General features: G+C 56.0%; 1 protein-coding gene across 6 annotated transcripts in view; it reads left to right on the top strand.

Annotated features, from left to right (window-relative positions):
• Nucleotides 1-1319: 1319 nt before the first annotated feature.
• Nucleotides 1320-19318, top strand: part of CCR6 (C-C motif chemokine receptor 6) — a 28691-nt gene continuing 10692 nt past the window's right edge. The window contains exons 1-2 of one of the 6 annotated variants that reach the window (XM_053221988.1): nucleotides 12528-12740; nucleotides 13879-13972. Coding sequence is in view for 1 of the 6 variants with exons in the window: in XM_053221986.1 (XP_053077961.1) it covers nucleotides 3352-3740 (389 nt within the window). In the remaining 5 variants the exon portion in view is untranslated. The other 5 variants (XM_053221987.1, XM_027056479.2, XM_053221986.1 and 2 more) reach the window with 5 other exon arrangements.

Here is a 19318-nt window from a genome sequence, read left to right as displayed (position 1 = left end):
GACGGCACGGCCCCACGACCTGGCTCCTGTCACCTCTTTGACTTCAACTCCGGTCGGCCTCCCCTGGCCCACCCCACCCACACTGGCTGCGAGCATGTCAGGGACACGTGTGCTGCAGGGACGCGGTCTTTGTTGTTCCTTCATCCTGGAATGTTCCTTCCCCAGGTGAACGTATGACTCACCCCCCCTCCTCCTCCCTCAGGGCTCCCCTTAAGTCCTGCCTTGTCAGTGAAACTTTCCCTGGTGATTCTACTTGAAATGGCCTCGACGGTCCCTGTCTGACCCCCCTGCTTGATTTTTCTCCCTGGAGCTTACCACCATCCACCATACTGTATATCTTTTTATTTAGTTTGTTCATTGTCCAGCTCCCATGACTAGAATGTGAATCCCATGGGCTCAAGGATTTTGTCTGTTTTATTCACTGCTGTAACCCTTTTGCCTAGAAAAGTGCCAGACGCGTAGCAGGTGCTCAGTAAGTGTTTCCTTCCGCAAATATGGTGTAAGGAGACTGAGAAGACCTGGGGCTTGCTTCTTGAGGCCACTATTCCTGATTTACAGACTCGGGCAAATCACTTCACGTTAACCTGGAATGTTAACATAAATTAACATCTGCGTGCTAATTTCTTTGCATCTGTAGAACATTTCTTTTTTTTGTCTTTTGCTTTTATTTATTTACTTCGAGAGAGACAGAGACAGTGCAAGTGAGGGAGGGGCAGAGGGCGGGGGTTAGGGCTCCCAAGCGGGCTTTACGGTGACGGCACAGAGCTGGACGCGGGGCTCGAACTCATGAAACCACGAGATCATGACCTGAGCCCAAACCAAGAGTCAGACGCTTAACCCACTGAGCTACCCAGGCCCCCCCCCCCCCCATCTGTAAAACATTTCTATTCGTAAAACACTTTACGGAAGCTGTTTGTCAGGATGAAAGGAAATGATAAACATGAAAAATACCTTCTAATTTGTGTCTATACAAGTGTTAATTGACATTAACAATACTACCGATTATCCTCTGAAAAAGAAAGGAAGCAGAGGAACCAGGGGTGTGTATTATCACTTTTGCCCAACAGAGTCCTGTGTTTTATATCAATGGTCGAGCTGGGACCTTTCCTGGGGCCTCTATAGCTTGAATAGTGCCCATTTTAGATAGGTAGAGACGGTAACTCAGATTGCCCCTTAAATTACAGGGCTGTCCCCAAACTGAATTTTGACAGTTGCTCTGAGGATACGAAAACTCAGGTTTCTGCTCTCCTTAAATAGGTCAAGTTGTGATAGAATGGCCACATGCTGCAGAAAACAGCTAGGAAAACAACAGGGGGGAATTTCTCCTTTGCAACTGGGTGATGCCTTCTTTCTGAGGTGATCACTGGCCGGTAATGTTTGCGACACACTGATTCTCTATTCGTTGTATTTTTACCTGCAAAAGCATCACTCATATTTTCTTTCAGGCTTTTTGTTCTTTTCAGAACAGGAACGTGGGTAGTTGATTATAAAGTTCATTAGGTATTGTGTGGAGCTTTTCAGAGAACTTTAGAATTATTCTCCTTAATTTGGAATTTCCAAGAAGAATGAAAAGATATTCCACAGACTAATAATTCTGAAACAAAAAGAATGTGTATCTAAAATTGAGATTATCAAGTGACCTACTTGCATAAACTTGTCTTCCTTCCTCCACGTTATTTGTTACCTCTGTGTGATCTGAAGTATGTTCTGGAAGAAGAAAATTTGTGGTGAGGCAGTTCACCACACCGCCCAGCGTGTGGGCCAAGAATGAGAGAGCCATCGCTCAGGAAGGTCGCCCAGCAGTGAGCGTGAGGACACCCAGGGCGCAGGGGTCCTTGGGCGGGACAGCATCCACACGGTCTTACGTGGCAAGAAGGCCAGGGTGTTTATGCCGGTGAAGAGAACCCTGACGATTTAAGAAATCTGAGATTGAAGGGGAAAAGGCAGTGGCCGCTTCTTTGTGGAACAAAGAGCTCCTTCTCCCACTGGTAAGTTTCTGGTTTGTTTTGGAATTTAGAAAATGTCGTACCTATGTTGTCTTAATAACTGTTTAATGCCTTGAAGGTAAAAAAAACAAAAACAAACAAACAAAAAAAACATTGCAAAGTTGATATCCTCAAGTTCCGATGACGGTCCTGGGAGGCGGGTGTGATTCGGGACTCGGACAAAGTCACCTCGTCAGTGTGGGGCAGTGGAGGGATTTGGGTCCAGATTTGTCCGATGCCAGCGTCGGTGCTCTTTCTGTCTCACAGAGACGTCAGACACGACCTTCAGCTGCCTGTGACCTGATGCCCGGGGGCTTGCCCACTGAGAGGCCCGTAGCATTGGCCAGGAGCCTAGGAAAGTAGTAGCAATCATGGGCATGAGCCATCACTGTAAGGGAGAGAGGCACACTCTACGAACCCAAGCCCCACACAGTCTCCCTGACTTGCCGCGCACACTGTGGGCTGTGTTACGACACGGGGTGCTGCTGTGTGTCCGCATGGATGGAGTACAGAGGAGGGGAGAGGCTGTGTGAGGGAGGGAGTGACATGGACGACTGGAGAAAGGGGTGGGGGAGCCTGGAGGAGAGAGAGGGGTGCTGGCCAGCAGGGGTGATGGCAGGAGGGGGGGTGGGGGAGCCTGGAGGGAGCTCGGCTGGGGGCGCGGGGCCACCCGTGAACACACGTTCGTATGGGCACGTCCTCCTGGGTGGGCCCAAGAGGCTTCCCCATGGTCTAATTCATGGGAAGATACTCTTGTGATAACATCTCTTCCAGGAGAAAGTGACAAATGGGTGACAAATGGTTTCACCGTGTTGTGGGTTACGGTGTTGATGCCATTAAAAAAATACCGTTGCTGCATTTACACAACGATGCTGGGGACATCTGCCTGGTTCTTGCCTTGTGTTTGCTCGTATTACATGTCTCAGACCTTCTGAGCCGTCCCTTACCTGGAGGTCTCTCATCTAATAATATCAGGTCCCTGAGGCAGACTCAGAAAGAGGAAATGAAGCCGCAGAGAGAGGCTGCGCAACCAAAATAAGTCCCGCTGAGCCCGGACCTCAACCTTGTGAGTTTTTTCCCAGGGGAGACCCTCAGGTGCACACTCAGATGCGCCGACTCTCATTTTAGGCGCAGTTCTGATAAGTGAGGCTGTTTGGCTTCCCGAAGTGGAAAGGTCAAGTGCCTGAGTCAGACCCTGAGAGCCGCAGGCCGACGGCAGCCGTCAAGGGCCTGGGGCGGGGAGGGGAGGGGACGGATCCCGAAGGGACAGACAGGAGGGCGCCACGCACGTCGCCGGGGGTCGCGTCGGGCCGACTGATGGGCGGGGCCCCGGGAGGCGAACAGCCCGTGCCCGGCAGTGGGCGCGATGCGGCAGAAGCACAGGCTCCCCGCGCTGGGGACCGCGGGGACACCGGGGCGGGGCTGGCCGGGGGCCCGTTCGAGCCGGCGCGTTCGCGTTCGACGACCAGGTCTCGGTTTTCGGCGCCAAGTTGCCAACGATCGCCCTTCGTTGGAGTCACGTGGAACCGCCGGGCACCGCCGAGTCGCGGAGGGAGGGAGGCTCGGTGCTCAGGTCCGTGGTCAGAGCTCAGATGGCCACACACAGGGCTTAAAATCCGAGAAGGGTTCCGTGGCAGAGAGGCCTGTTTCGGAAACACAGACATTCCTTCTTGCCTTTCAAAACTTGTTTCGTTTTGGAGGAAGAACGAGGGAGCGGGTGTGTCGAAAACAGCACCGAACAGACAAAGAACACAGGTGCGAAAGACGGGCGGCGGGGGAGGAAGGGCGAGAAGTCGGAGGAAGAGAAGCGAGGAGAGAGGCAGAGGCTGCAAAGGGGGGAAACCGAGGCAGGGCCGGCGGCCTCCCTGGCGGAGGGTCCCCGCCCACGCGGGGGTGTGGGGGTCCCAGAAGCGGGGGCTCTGCGCCCCCCCGCTCGGCGTCCTTCCAGGTGGGGAGCACTCTGGGCTCCTCCCAGCCCCGGGCACACCCTCCTCCTCGCTGTACCGCGGCTGAAGTCCTGGGGGCCAGGACACCATGAGCTTCCTGAATGCAAACTCAGAGCACTTAGCGGAGGCCGTGTGGACCCTTCCTGCTCAAGCAGTGGTGTTAGGATTGCGGGATCGCAGGCCCCACCCGGCCTGCAGGGGTGAGGGCTCCTCATGGAGCCTCAGCAGTAGGGACGGGTCAGTGTAGGGACGGGCCAGTGTAGGGACGGGCCAGGGTCTAGGGATGGGTCAGTGTAGGGACAGGTCACTGTAGGGATGGGTCAGTGTAGGGACAGGCCAGTGTAAGGATGAGTCAGTGTAGGGATGGGCCAGTATAGGGACCGGCCAGGGTCTAGGGACGGGTCAGTGTAGGGACGGGTCAGTGTAGGGACAGGCCAGTGTAAGGACGAGTCAGTGTAGGGATGGGCCAGTGTGGGGATGGGCCAGGGTTAGGGACAGGCCAGTGTAGGCACAGGTCACTGTAGGGACAGGCCAGTGTAGGGACGGGTCACTGTAGGGACAGGCCAATGTAGGGATGGGTCACTGTAGGGACAGGCCAGTGTAGGGACTGGTCAGTGTACTGATGGGCCGGGGTTAGGAGGCCGCTGGGGCTGCTGGCCTTGGTCTCCCTGTAAACTTGCTCCAGGGATGAGCAACCCCCCTTTTCTGGTCCAAACCATGGAAGCAGCTGCCTGCTGTGACTCCCGGAAGGGTTTGGGGTGTGTGTGTGTGTGTGTGTGTGTGTGTGTGTGTGTGTGGTGTATGTGGTATATTTGAGGTGTGAGGCATGTGCGTGTGGGCATGGGGTGTGGGGGTGCAGGGGTATAAGCTGCGGCATCTCTGAGGTGGGGGGGGCGTGGGAGCAGCCTGTGACCGTCTATGCCCACGTCCCCTTTCTCATGTCTGTAGCACCTTTATAAATCAGCCTGGCCTTTGCCATCAGAATGAAAATGCATCTGGTCCCGAATCTGGGTCACCGGGGAACGCAATGAATCGGCGGAGGCCTCCGGCCCTTTGCTCGACACCTCTCCCCTGCCATGCAGGGCGAGCCCCATGGGGAACTGAGGCGACGATGTCTTGACGGGCTCAAGGAAGGAGCCTTGAGCCTTTCTTGTGGCTTTATCTGACATCAAAGTCATGTGACGTGTGGCTTCCAGATTTCTTTCTGGCAGATAAACAGATATTTGAGCACAACACCGTCCCCCGTCTTGTGCGTACAATTAAATGAAAATACGATGGGACAAGTCAGTGTCCTTTGCTCTCTTGGTCAGTTTGAGCTTTCTCAGGGTCTGTAGGGTCAGCTGGACTGAGCCGGGGAGTTCCTCCCACAAGCGCTTCTGAAACTGCGGTTGGCACAGGGGCACGGGGGTCTCTTGTCTCCAGCCTCGCGTGGGCCAGGGGGTCCGAGCCCGGCCCGGAGTCCTCTGGGCTCCCGATCTGGCGGAAAGGTGCCGAGCAGACCCTCCCGTCGTCCTCGCTCTATCTTGTGGCGAAACTAGTCATGCCCGCCTGGAGGCATTTTGTGCTAGTTTTCAGTAAGTCTGAGACAGACCCGTCCCGTTGGAAGTTCGTTTTAGGGCTACTTAGAGCTGTTTTCTTCATCGCGATCACGTCGTCCGGTAGAGGAGGGCATGTTCCTTGGCTGCCCGGACCGAGCCGGGGCTGGTGCCCAGCAGTCCGACATTTCCTGGATCTGCCTTGAAGCAAACTAGTCTGCTCACGGTTCTGGAAACTGACAAAAAATGGCACTGGAACACCCAGACAGCACAGATGGTCGGGAAACATCTAGAAGGCGCAAATTTTCCAGCAGTGGTACCTGTCATAGGCGTTGCCGTCCCCATCTCCCTGTTCTTAGAAATTGTTTCACTGTGTGAACGGCGTATCTCGTTGTTGACCGTGTGTCTGAGAGACATGGAAAGAAAGGGACACTTCTTATATTAACCCCCCAAGCCCTCACCACTGTCGCTTTAATGTTTCCCATCCCACGCTCCATTCTGATCAGAGTTTTCTCATCCTTTCTCACTTTGACTTATAACAACTCATAATTTTTCACACTTACGGTGTCTAGAATGTTGTGGCCAAAGTTAGAACTTTATTTATTTATTTTTGAGAGAGGGAGAGGGGGAGAGAGGAGAGGGAGAGAGAAAGAGAAAGAGAATCCTAAGCAGGTTCCACGCTCAGCACAGAGCCCGACGTGGGGCTGGATCCCACGACCCTGGGATCATGACCTGAGCCGAAATCGAGAGTCAGAGACTCCACCGACCGAGGCACCCAGGCGCCCCAGAGTTAGAGCTTTAAACGTGGGACCTCGAGCAAAATTTTGTAGAGGTGGCTATCGGCGTGAGGCGAACCCCACGCCTTGAAAACCTCGCCTTTGTGCTGTGTCTCTGGAAGATGGCGGGGAGCCCGCACCTGTCTCGCTCTCACAGGAGCACTTTCCTATGCTGCCTTGCTCACGTCCCTCATTCTCCTGGACTCCCCAGCTATCCCAGACCCTTTCGCGGGGCCCCAGACTGCCTCTTTCACGCGCTGCCCTCCCAGCCTTTCCCTGCTCCCACCACCGCCTAGCTCCTTAGCTTCAGGTCAGACTAACCTCCGTTCCCCGGGTACGTGAGGCCACAGACCCGCCGTGTCCAGTCTCCTGACTCGGCTGCACAGCACATCTAGGGAGGGGAGGGAATGGCTCCAGGACCGGTGAGCCAGTGCCCCCCCCCCCCCCCCCCCCCGCCAGTTCCTCCTGTCTCCCAGCTGAAGCATCTCCGTAACTTTTGGCCCAAGTTTTCCTCTGGTACAATGGAGAAGGAGGCCAGCGGGCGCTCGTCCCGGGGTGGGGGGGGGGGAGGCAGCCACCTTCCCCGTGGCCCCCCGGCCCCGGGCCGACCAGCCTCCCTCCTCCCCTCGTCTGTCCTGGTTTCAGGCCCAGTCATGCTCTGCCACGAGGCAGCCGGCTGTCCTAACTGTGGCAGGGTGGACGGGCTCCGTCACCCCAGTCCCCGGGGCCGTGACTTCCGTCACACGCAGAGTGACCAGCCCAGGACCGTCCTGGTCTCAGCCCTGAGGTTGCCGCATCCCGTGAGGCCCTCCCGTCGCTGGCGAACCCGGGTGGTCGGCCCTGATCCCGGCAGCCCCACGAGGGGAACGAGGAGGCCAATGCTGGCGTGAAGGGCTGACCCCTGTCGCTGTGGGCTCGGGGGTCCCGTGTCCTGGTCTCTCAGGGGCCGGGGTCTCCTCTGCACTCGTGGGCTGTGCCCGGGGGCTAAGCAGAAACAACCCGAGTCAGAGAGCCAGAGGGGGCGGTGTCCGTGCCCGGGTGAGGGTCCCGGGGGTCCGGTGTGGGGTCAGAGGCGCTGAGTCTTGGAAACTGCGCTCGTGTTTGCTGCTCTCCGTCGCCCCATTCCGTGGCCTCGAGTCTCACTGCTGATCTCTCGGCAACACATTTTCTACAGCTGCGGCCTCCGTTTCCTCAGTGTCGTCTCCTTTAAACCCTCGCAACCAGCCCTCACCCGGACGTTCCCACTGAGAGTCTGTCCTCAGGGAGCACCGTGAACCCTAGCGACCGCACGCGAAGGTCGTGTTTGAGTCCTCACTCTGCACCTGCCTTCAGGCCCTGTCCTGCCCTGTCTGCCTCAGTAACGCCGTGGCAACTCTTGTGTGGCATGCCCTTCCGGCCACTTCTTTTCCGTTTCCCTCACTTCAGTTTGTCCTTCTGCTCCTAAGCATAAGTGTAGGCTCGGAGAGCTTCCATCCACACCTCTGAGCTCAACCACACCCTCTCCACACAGAGCTCTTTCTGCACCTCCGCTATAGCTGCTCATTTAGGACCCAACACCACCATCGCCATCACCAGCATCCCCACCATTATCATCACCATCATCCCCAGACCCATCATTCCCATCATGACCACCATCATCCCCACCATCATCGTCACCATCATCCCCAGCCCCATCATTCCCATCGTGACCACCATCATCTCCACCATCATCATCACCATCATCATCACCATCATCCCCAGCCCCATCATTCCCATCATGACCACCATCACCTCCATCACCATCATCACCACCATCATCACCACCATCATCATCACCATCATCCCCAGCCCCATCATTCCCATCATGACCACCGTCATCGCCACCATCATCATCATCAATTTTTGTGGGCCAGACACTGTGCGTGATAAGCACTTTATGAATCTTCACATGAATCCTTTATAAATCTCTAACCTTTATCTTATCAAGGAGGAGACAGACCCCCAGATTAACTTGACAAACAACCAGTTTGCGGCTGAGATGGATCTAAGTCTTGTCAAGAATCTCCAGTGACACAAGCCTCCATTTCCTCACAACCCGTGTGCCTTACATTCAACTCGTTTCCTTCCCCCTCAGATCAGTGTCTGTGATTTCTCCTCATAGGAACACGTTAGAAACTTAGAAATAACTTCCCCGGGCTCATCTCTCTCTACCCTGTTGAGATGAAAACTTTGGCATCATTTCTCTTGTTTCTTACGAACTTTTCAAAACATCTCCCAGACATGCCTGAACTTTGGGATCAGATGACATGACGTTGAGCCTCCTCAAGGTCTGAAGCGTATGAATTTGAGGAAGTTGCTTTATTTCTCTGAGTTTCACTTGGACAACGCCAGCACGGTGTTGTGTGAGGATTAATGAAACAGAATAAGGGCAGCGCCAAGGTATGCACCCACAATGCCAGGTGCCAGTCCTTGGACAGCTTGTCCCTAGTCCGCCGGCTCCCCCCTCTCTGCATCACGATTCTGGTGTCTCTTCCTCTGCAGTGGGTTCCGTGACCTGTCACCGCACGACTCACCAGACTGGCCTGCTGCCGGTCTCCTGTTCTGGCCCCTGTTTGTGCTTCCCTCGCAGGCGCTGCTTGCCCCCCTGCCCCTTCCTACCTGGCTGGGTCCCCCTCGCGCTTCCTGACCGAGCACCGTCCTTCTTCCCCAAGGCCCCTGGGACCATTGCAGCGGCCAGAGCGCGCACCCCCTCCTCCTCTCCACTCCCCCCTTCTCGATGCGTCTCCTCGGTGATGAGTCACATTCAGCCCTGCCGCACGGCACAGCGCCGCGCGAGGTTCTTAAAAGCAGGAACTAGACCGCGCCAGACATCTGTGTTCATGGCGCCACGCACGTGGTAGGTCATCTGGAATGTGAGCTTATAGCAGGCAAATTAGGTCGGTGTGGAGTGCCTTTTACGAGTGCAGTTTTCAGGCCAGAGAGTTTAGGGCGTAGAGTAACCGTGTCGAAACTCGGCAGGTGCAAAGCCATAGCAGGCAGTGGACCTGAAGGGTGTACATCTTGACGTCTTCGCAAATCCTAAAATTTGAGGTGTTGGCAAAGCCGGTAAGTCCCCTACGAAATGCACTTTTATCCTAACTGGGGGATTTGCTGACATAACTCGATGAATAGCATTTTCTTATTTGTATACGGAAGAAAAGGGATAGACCCAAACGGTGTGGCACAGGTCTAAACCGCTGCTGGATTCGATACCCTATCACCGACGTACCTGCTCCTGCCTTTCCCGGAATACCGCCATTTTCCATTTCTCATTCCTTCCCTCATCCTGCCCCCACTTCCGGCACCTGTGCCAACTGCTGCCTTTCTTGGGGAGGATGTGTTTTGTTCCTTCCTTCCTTCCTTCCTCCCTCCCTCCTCCCTCCCTCCCTTCTTTCCCATATAATTCATTGTCAAATTGGCTTCCATACCACACCCAGCACTCATCCCAACAGGTGCCCTCCTCAGTGCCCCTCACCCACTTTCCCCTCCCCCCCACCCCCACCCCCACCCCCGCTCAGTTTATTCTCAGTTTTTAAGAGTCTCTTATGGTTTGCCTCCCTCCCTCTCTGTAGCTTTTCTCCCCCCTTCCCCTCCCCTCTGGTCTTCTGTTAAGTTTCTCGCGATCCACAGAGGAGTGAAAACATATGGTATCTGTTTTTCTCTGCCTCACTTATTTCACTCAGCCTAACACCCTCCAGTTCCATCCACGTTGCTGCAAATGGCAGGATTTCCTCATTTTTAATGCCTCTTGATGATTCCACGAGAGGTGTAGAATGCACGATGAACGGTAGAGAGCATTCCGGTTACCTATCTGCTGGCAAACCACGGCCAGCCGTGGCTCACAACAGTGACTTGTTATTAACTCTTGTGGCTCCAGGGGCTGATTTGGCTCAGCTGAGCGGCTCTGGTGCACGTGCAGTCAGAGGGCGGCAGGTACCTGAGTCCTGCGAAGGCTCCGGGGGGCTGGCTGGTGTCGGGGACCCCAGCCGAGCTCCCCGCCAGGCTGCTTCCGGCCCCTCCTCGCACGGTCTCGGCCGGGGTCCCAGAGGAGGCCTGCACCCCGGCCGTGGGGGGCCTGCCTTTCTGTGACTCGGCCTCCGAAATCCCCGATCACTACCCGCGCTGGATGCTAGCGGTCAGGCCGCTGGCCAAGTGCAATGCAGGTTCAAGAAGACGGAAATTAGATTGTACCTTTGGACGCACGAGCGGCACTCCCATTCGGGGAGGAAAGGAAGTGAAAGTGGCCTCTTCCGGGGCCATCCCAGGGAGGAGCACAGCACCGACCCACAGGTGCCCAGGTCAGCGGGGTCTCACCACACCAGCACCCCACCACCCCAAACAAGACCCAGATGTGCTCCCCACAAATGCTGCAGATGACTACGCTGTGACCTGCACCCTGGGCTGCGGGGACCGCTCAGCAGGAGTTGAGTCAGCGAGGGCCACGGGCCTTCCCAGTGGTTGAAGGGGCACCGACTTTTCCGGCCACGCGCTCACCAGCAGACGTCGGTCATCTGAGTGTCAAACACCTTCTCACACTAACCTCCAAGCTGAAAGCCCGTCAGACCCTCTGTCATCCTCTAAGGAAACAGTACAAACTGTGAGGAAGGCGACTGGACTGAGAAACATTCTCTGCACGACTGTGGCTTGAAATTGTTGACATTTTGACGATTCTATACGTTTTATGATTTGAGAAGCGGTTTCTTCATGATTATCGACATTTGCCGAGTCCCTGGTTTCCCTTTGAACTTCTTCTTCCTTAAGGGAGCCAGTGTGGGTTCTCGGCCGTGGCTGCCTGGCCAGGGCCTCACTTTGGTGCTGTAGTCGAGGGTCCAGGGAGGCCCTCTCAGGCCCCAGGGCTGCCGGCCGGCAGTTAGCGTGGAGCAAACAGCCTCACCTCGGAGTCTAAAGCGATTCCTACGGCTGCGATATTCATTCACCAAACCACACCCGGAATTTGTCCTGAACGGACTTCTCACATTCACCGTCAAACTTCTCGGACTGGAGCGTCGTATATAGAAAATGCATCCCTGCAGGCCGCATTTCTTGCTTTCACGCAGCTCGCCGTGTCGGTGCAGGTGAGCGGCCCGATTTAAATTTGGGGGAGGTCATGTAAGGCTGAGACCTCACAGGGTTTTCGACCCGGGCAGTCTCTGGAGAGATCAAGGCAGAGTGGGCCGAGCCTCCTAAGGAAGACCTATGCTATGGATTTGCTTTGAAATACAGAAGGACTGTGGAGGCACAGGACACATCAGGCAAGTGCGGGCCACTGGCCCCAGGGTAGCGGCCTCAGCCGTGGGGCCGTGGAATGGAAGGGCGCCAGGCCCGCGGCTGACTCTGCCCATCTGTGTCTCCCTGGGGGCGGGAGAGGAGTGCGAGGGGAGGGGGTCGAGCCTGGGGAGGCTCTGTGCCACCTCTGCCTCCTCGCGTTCCACTTCTGAAGGGTGGCCCTCGAGTCGGCCACAGGTGTCCCTGCCCCCCAGCTAGGGCGCTGTGACTGAGTCCCTGCTCTGTGGCTGCTTCCCTGTGTGACCGCACTGTTCAGCTTTTCTCCACTTGCTACTTTGTTAGACTTGGGGTCTTAGCACAATCAGATTTCCCTTTCTTTCTTTCTTTCTTTCTTTCTTTCTTTCTTTCTATTTTAATTATTTTGAGAGAGGAACCACAAGCAGGGGAGGGGCAGAGAGAGAGGGAGACACAGAATCGGAAGCGGGCTCCAGGCTCTGAGCTGTCCACACAGAGCCCGACTCAGGGCTCGAACTCACAGACTGTGATATTGTGACCTGAGCCGAAGTCAGACGCTCAACCGACTGAGCCACCCAGGCGCCCCTACATTTATTTATTTTTGAGAGACAGAGACAGCGTGAGCAGGGGAGGGGCAGAGAGAGAGGAAGACACAGAATCCACAGCAGGCTCCAGGCTCCGAGCTGTCCGCACAGAGCCCCACGCGGGGCTCGAACCACGAACCGCGAGATGGTGACCTGACCTGAGATCAAGAGCCGGACGCCTTCCCGACTGAGCCCCCAACGCCCCTCCTTTTAGATGCGGACCAGCTCCAGGCTGTAATCGCTGTGGAAGGGCTGACCTTCCCATATGCCTGTCACACACGGCCATTGCAGGGGAGGTTAGCAGAGACAAAGAGCAGGACACACGGGGACCGGTTCCCCAGGTGGCCTGGGGCCCCCAGCAGGCGGCCTTCCAGCAGCTTCCGCCTCCGGCAAGGGGCAGGAGCGCGAAGGGCGGAGGGATGGGCAGGAGGAAGAGGGGGGAGGCGGTCCCTTTTGTCTCCCCCCAGCCCCGGCCTGTCACAGGGACAGAGGGAAGTCACTTGGAGGCGGGCCTCTCGAACAGCAGGGGGCAGGGCACCTGCCTCAGTGGGAATCTTAAGCTCTGCCACAGACACCACCTCAGGACTCAGGGAGGAGAGATCCTTATTCAAAAGGACTATTGTAAGGCTGGGCCAACAGGTCCCTGCAACATAAGGTCTGTGAGTGGCTCGGAATGAACCAGAAAACGTTCTTGTTCCGCAGGGTGAGGGGAAGGAGGAGAAGAAGCAGGCGGTTTGGGGGGGGAGCCGGACACAGGGAAGGGCCGGTCCTGCCAAGACGAGCGACCGCCGTGGCCAGCCGGGTCCCGGGAGGAGCACCGAGGGGACAGAGTGCAGGGGTGCGCAGGAGGCCTGAAGCCTGGCTGACGGGCGTGGACACCGCGCAGGGTGGGCACCCAGCGGTCGGGGGCGCCCGGCGAGCTCAGCGAGGGGAGGACCGACAGCGCCGGCCGGTCTGGCCTCGGGTCGCGTTGGTCCCCGGGCCCCGTCGCTCTAAGACCTCTGGTACTTCCTGGGCCTTGACGTGCAGCAACACACCCCACGAAGATCTGGATTATGGTCGGAGAATTCGTTCTCCGTTTCTTTTTCTTTTTGCTGTTTTTAAGCCGCTCGCACCTAAACATGAATCCCCCGGGCGAGTCCTCGGTTACTACGTCGAACCGCAGGGCGCTCCCACCTGTCACCTGCCGTCTCACAAAGGGCCCAGGCCCAGGGCTCAAGGACTTGCGTGTTGGACCCCAACTCGCCGAGAGCCCCGTCTGCTTCGGCACTGTTCCAACTGCTCCACGGGGACGGCCGCCGATGCCTCTGGGGACACGCCGAGGCCGCTACCTGACTGGGGATGGGACCGGGGTGTGGAGAGGGCCAGTGGTCTACCTGTGGGGGCACAGGTTTGGGGGGAAGGCGGGCACAGGGGCTCCAGGGGCCGCCTCACAGAACACAGTCTCAGGCGCCCTTTCCCAAACATTTCTACGGCCCCCCCGGGCAGTTTGCAAAGCGCCCTGGTTCACGGGAAGTAAACGGGCACAGGAGGGGGAAGGCGCGAGGGCAAACGTGGCCACACGTGGAAAAGCAGCTCAAAGGCACCCTGAGGAGCACCCAGCTGGGCTCCGCGGCTGGCGTGAGCCTGCTCCCGGGGTCATGTGATTGCTCGATCACCTACGGGACGTACACGGTTAACCTTCTGCATTTGGCACATAGGCGTCACTCTTCAGTAGGAAGTGGTCGCAGTTCAGCAACTCGCTCTCGGCCACTTTTGGTCTCTCCCTGCTTTTTTTTCTGCACGACCAGTAGAAACTGCATCGGGTCAACGGCATCCCGGTGCTGATGCGAAGCATCCCTGGGGCCTCGGGCAGGACGATTCCCGTCGGATCCCAGCGCTTCTCAGGTGAGCACGGCCGAGCCCCTCCCTTCTTGGAAAAGCATCTTCACATCCTTGACGCCCCCGCCTGATGGGTGCCACACGTGGAGCGGTGGCCCTGCGGGGATTTCCAGAAGGCTGGCGTGGTGACTGCGCCACTGGATAAAGCTCAGTCTGGCCTTCGCCAAGACGCTGTCCTTCTGGGTTGAGGAACAGGGCCGGGCTGTCGGGGATCTTGCCTTTCCTCTCAGCGTGCGGGCGGTGATCTCATCTCCACCGCCCGGACGACTCGGGCTTTGCTACTTTATGGGGTTAAACCCCCACGGGGCAGCAGTCTCGCGTGAAATGCAGCCGTTTATGTAGCTAAGCACACAGAGTCTGAAGAGCTAGCGACTGAGCTAAGAGATGTTTTGGCAGCAATGCAGAAAGCGATTTGTGCAAAGAAACACGGCGAGGGGGCGTCTTGCGCGGCTGGAGATTGAGGGGGAAGGAGCTTGTCAGGTGTTATTTAAGAGAAATCGATGGGGTGGAAACTTTTATGAGAGTCAGGGAAATACAGAAGAAGCTCTGATAAGGGCTGCAAATGCCATCACGATTGTGAAGTCAGTGTCTCGTGACCACAAAAGAATACATAATGATCTTCAAGATCTCAGGCCTGTCCCTGGCTCCCTCCAAAGCCTGTGTAGCAGCAAAACTAGGTACTGTGGAGATCGGCGCTGTGAGGACGTACACGCGAGGTCCGGATTAAAACTATTCTTGAAGGGATGAAAAGTTTAATTTCTGCCACCGAGAAAGAAAATGTAAAAGCGAGCTTCCAAAGAAGCAAAGGAAACCAAAAGAAAAAAAAAAAAATCACCAACCTATATACAAATCATTGGAAAAAACCTTCTGGCTTCTCTCTTAACCACTTATTCGAAAGCAGAAGGAAGCTGGCCTAGAGTTTCAGCTCTGCTGCTCTTTATCTAAAAAAGGATAAAACACCGTGAGCCCGCGGTTCAAGTGATTGAGAAAACACATGTTTATGAATACTGACAACTGCAGTGTGAGAGATTCTGGTATCAGTTAAGAGGCTGTACAATAAGTAGGTTGTTTAAGATCTTCTGGGGATTTATGGGGCTTGAGTAAAACCCTCTGGAGACAGAGTGAACGGGACGGTAAGGGTGAACAGCCCTCCAGCCTTCCATCTGTAAAATGGGTATAGCGTCTGCCTTAAAGGGTTTCTGTGGTTAAATGAGATGATAGAGTAGTGACCCCAGCGTCCAGTGTGCACTTATAACTTGACGTGTAGTACACCCCCACAGTGCTCTCACACACGCGCACACAGCCATGCACGCATATACGTACACACGCCCGCATGCACACAACATACACACGCAGGCACATACAACACGCATGCACACAAACACACGTGCACAAAAATGCACACACGCACACACGTGCCCACCTAAGACACGCCTGTACAAACGCACGCACACGACATACATATGCAGGCACACACGTAACACATCCACACGTGCAAATATACACACAGAGCCCACGTATACTCATACACTTAGGCACACAGGTACACGTGCACACGGGACGCACATACCCGCTCGTAGTTGGTCCTCGTTCTGTACCCTGCGGGCCACCGCTATTTACGAAAGCAAACACAGATTTAAAACCCTCTGCTTTAATTCCACTTATGACAGACCGTGAAAACGACTATACAATTTGTTTTCATTCAGACGTGAAGCTTTCCTTGCTGATAGTATTTTGATGACTCCTAGGAACGTTTTCCCCTTACTCAGTGTTCTCGGGCAGAGTCTGCCCTTGGCCAAATGGGCAGTGGAAGCCGGCATGTCGGCCGCCCCTTCTGCTTTTTCAGCGCCTCCTCCCTTCTCTAGGGGACCCTACTTCCCTTTCGCTGCCCTGTGTCGGCCACCGCCCACTCCCGGTCCCAATGGGCGGCCGGCCGGCCCGAGGCTGTGTCAATTAGCCGGTCCCAGCTAGGACACTCGCAGTGGTGGCCACCTGCCCCCGGTCAGGTGACCGAACACCCCCCAGAGCCCTCAGGGCTCCAGAGCAGAGGTGCGGCGGGAGGGGTCCGCCGAAGCCAGCAGGCTCCTGTTGGGGGCGGCCGGCCGGCCCGCCCCTGCGTTCTCCTAAACTGCAGCCAGTGGATGGGCCGCCTTCCTCGGCTTCCTGGGCGGGGTCTTTCAGGTCACAGACCATCAGACGGTCTCCTCGTCTGGGAAGGAGTCAACCAATTAGCAGTTACTTTCCGAGACTCTCTTGCCTGTGGTCTCCAACAAAAACCACGCTAGTTGATTGCGATAAAACCGTAAGTCAGTATTTTAAACGCTATCTTTAAAAGCGTTACTCCACTTAGGTAACATTACATTTTTCTGCAAGTAACACTTTCTTTTCACGTGTGGTCACAAAACCTTTGACGTGTCGACACCCAAAAGCAGACACTGTGATCACTTACCGCACGTCTACGTGTTGTCGGATTTTAGCACATTTGCTTTTCGCTTAGAAGGGCGATGTATCTGTACGGTTTCAGAATGTGACCGCGCGAGTCACGCGACATTTGACCTGTCGTCACGTGACTCTAAAACAGGAAGGGGAGACCCGCACAGGCACGTCTTCCAACGAAAGCTAATTTCTGAGTCGGGGCCGCTGTGAGAAGAGTCAATCAGGCATCAGCGTGAGGCCCACATCGTTTTTGTTTCGTGCGGTTTCTGAGTGAAGGGATATGCCCCAGGTTAGAGACTGAGGACGCCGCGCGGTGCCTGAAGCTGGGTGACCCTCTTGCCTCGCTGGCGTCCCTCGCACGTTCGCCGTATCAGGCACCGTCAGCCCTGGCGGGACCGATCTATCGGCGGACGGCAGGTGTGCCCGGAGCTTGGCCCTCTCTTTGAATGAGCTGATGGATACCTCCTCTGGGTCAGCTGTTTCCCAAGTGGTTTCCAAAGAACACTGGCTCCAAAGGGTCTGTGGGTGAAGTAGGTTCAGGAGACTGTGATGGCTCAAGCAGGGCTGAGAGCCATCGACAATACACTGCCATGTAAGGATCCAAGAGGAGGGTGCGGTTAGTCGCATTTCCCAAACTTATTTAACCACAGAGCAATCTCTTCCCTCTTCCCTTCCTTTTCTCCTTCTACCCAGAACCTTTCTGGGGACTCTCTTTTATTTTTTTAATTATTATTATTATTTAATGTTTATTTTTGAAGGAGAGACAGAGCGTGAGCGAGGGAGGGTCAGAGAGAGGGGGAGACACAGAATGGGAAGCAGGCTCCGGGCTCCGAGCTGTCAGCCCAGAGCCCGACGTGGGGCTCGAACCCACGAACCGTGAGATCATGACCTGGGCCGAAGTCAGACGCTCAACCGACGGAGCCCCCCAGGCGCCTGGGGACTCACTTTTAAAGTCTGGTCTGTTCCAGTGACTGCGTCTCTTGGTGCCGGAATCCCCCTGGGAAGGAGCAGTTCCCGCACGAGCATAAGGGTGACAGTAACGTGCAGGGTGTGTGGACTCCAGCCGCCGAGTGGTCAAAGCAGACATTCACGGGACCCACAGATCTCACCTGAATCAAGCTGTTCTAACAAATCAGAAGACCCAGGCGACCACCAGGCACAGAGAAACGTCCCTCTCCTGGAGGAGCCCCAAACCACTAGACAAGCTCACTACAAACGGGCTTTGGTGACAAACTAGCATAAGGTGTGGGTGGAGAGTGAGTGTGAAAACAAGGTTTTCAGACACCCCCAGTCTATACCCACTCGTCACACAGATGGAAGGTCCCGGGTGCCTAGTTCCCATCCTCCCGCGGACCATGCTCCCGGTCCCTAAACTCGGGTTTCTCTGCAGTCAGAAATGTAGGGGCACAGGGTCGGTCTGCTTAAAAGCATGTTTAGGTAGGGACCCCCGGGATTCTCTCCTGTGGCAAATGCCATTAATGTACTTCCAAGGACGGCTGGTCAAGGCTCCCGGTCCCTGGTGCCCCGGCTGGAAGGGGCCACTTGCAGCCTCCTTTCCAGAGGCTTCTAGCGCGAGAAACGCTGACTCGGTAGGTCCCATCCTCCTCACGCCTCCTCATTTTCAGTACAGACTCACCCCCCTGTGCTTGACAGACAAGCATCTCCTGGGGGAGCCCGGGGCCGGTTTTGCAAACTCTTCCTGACACTGGGGGTGGCAATGTGTTTGTGGAACCTCCGCTTGTTGGTGGGCGGCTGAGGCCGGACCCTCGTTCACGGGACAGCCTTGCGGGAGAGCTGGTGACTTCCTTCCCACCTGACCCCTGATTGTTGTTAGGCGAGGCGGCTTCCGTTCTGATACAGTCGTTCCTTGCTTTCGTCGTGGCCGTTTGGCTCTAGCTGAGTCCCGCCGGCATTTTTCCCCAACTTACTCAAAATTGCTCTAAATCCGACGGAGCGGAGGCGGAGACCCATCACCCACATCATTGCACACCCTGCAGTTCTGCTTTGGCCCAAGAGGGTGAACACATTGAATTCAACAGGACACATGGACCGAGCACTGTTTTGGTTTTCTGTTGCTGTCCTCACGACGTCAGCGGCCTAACCCGCACACTCTTCGAACCTCCCAGTTCTGGAGGTCGGGGGTCTGATGCGGGTCGTGCAGGCTGAAACGGGCGTGTTGGCGGGGGCTGTGCTCCTTTTGGAGCCCCTAAGGGAGGATCAGCTCTTTGCAGGTGCAGGGGTGGGTGAGGTCCCCGTTGTCACATTGGCTGTCGGTGGGGGCCGGGCCCGGCTCGTGGAGCCCACTCACCTGCTTGGCGTTCAAAGCGACGACGGACTGAGTCCCCCCCATGCTTTGAATCTCTCTCTCCCACTCCCATCTCAGCTGGGGAAGGTCCCCACTTTTAGGGGGGCACAGCCACACCAGGCCTACCTGGGTAATCTGGGGTCTGCTCTCCATCTCAAGGCGCTAACGCTTGGTCCCATCCGCAAAGCCCCTTTTGCCGCATGAGGGCCCACGCGCACAGTTTCCGGGGATTCGGGCGTGGATGTGGGTCCTGCTGACCACCTTGTCTGTCAGTACAGTGTGTGTGTGTGTGTGTGTGTTAGTGAGTGTGCAAGCGATACGTGATCAAGGAAGGGGGATACGATGTGGGTGAAAGGAAGCTTATGTTAGGTGGCTGGCCAGCAGGCTGACTGGTGTTGTTCCCTCTGCATGGATTTAGTCGTCTCTCCATGAAATATCATATAAAGCTCTTAAAATTTATCCTGCTGCCACACTTTCTGTGTGATTGCACTTGCAAGTTGCAGCCTTCGAACCCATGTTGCAACACCTCCTACTTTCGCCACGGAATTTCGCCATATTGGATTTACCTCATTGTTCGATTCTGTGCAGAGTTTTTTCACACTGATTCACCC

This window comes from Acinonyx jubatus, chromosome B2 (assembly GCF_027475565.1).
Source record: "Acinonyx jubatus isolate Ajub_Pintada_27869175 chromosome B2, VMU_Ajub_asm_v1.0, whole genome shotgun sequence".
NCBI lineage: Eukaryota > Metazoa > Chordata > Mammalia > Carnivora > Felidae > Acinonyx > Acinonyx jubatus.
The sequence above is the reverse complement of the archived record's forward strand: the minus strand, read 5'-3'. Positions and strand labels throughout refer to the sequence as shown.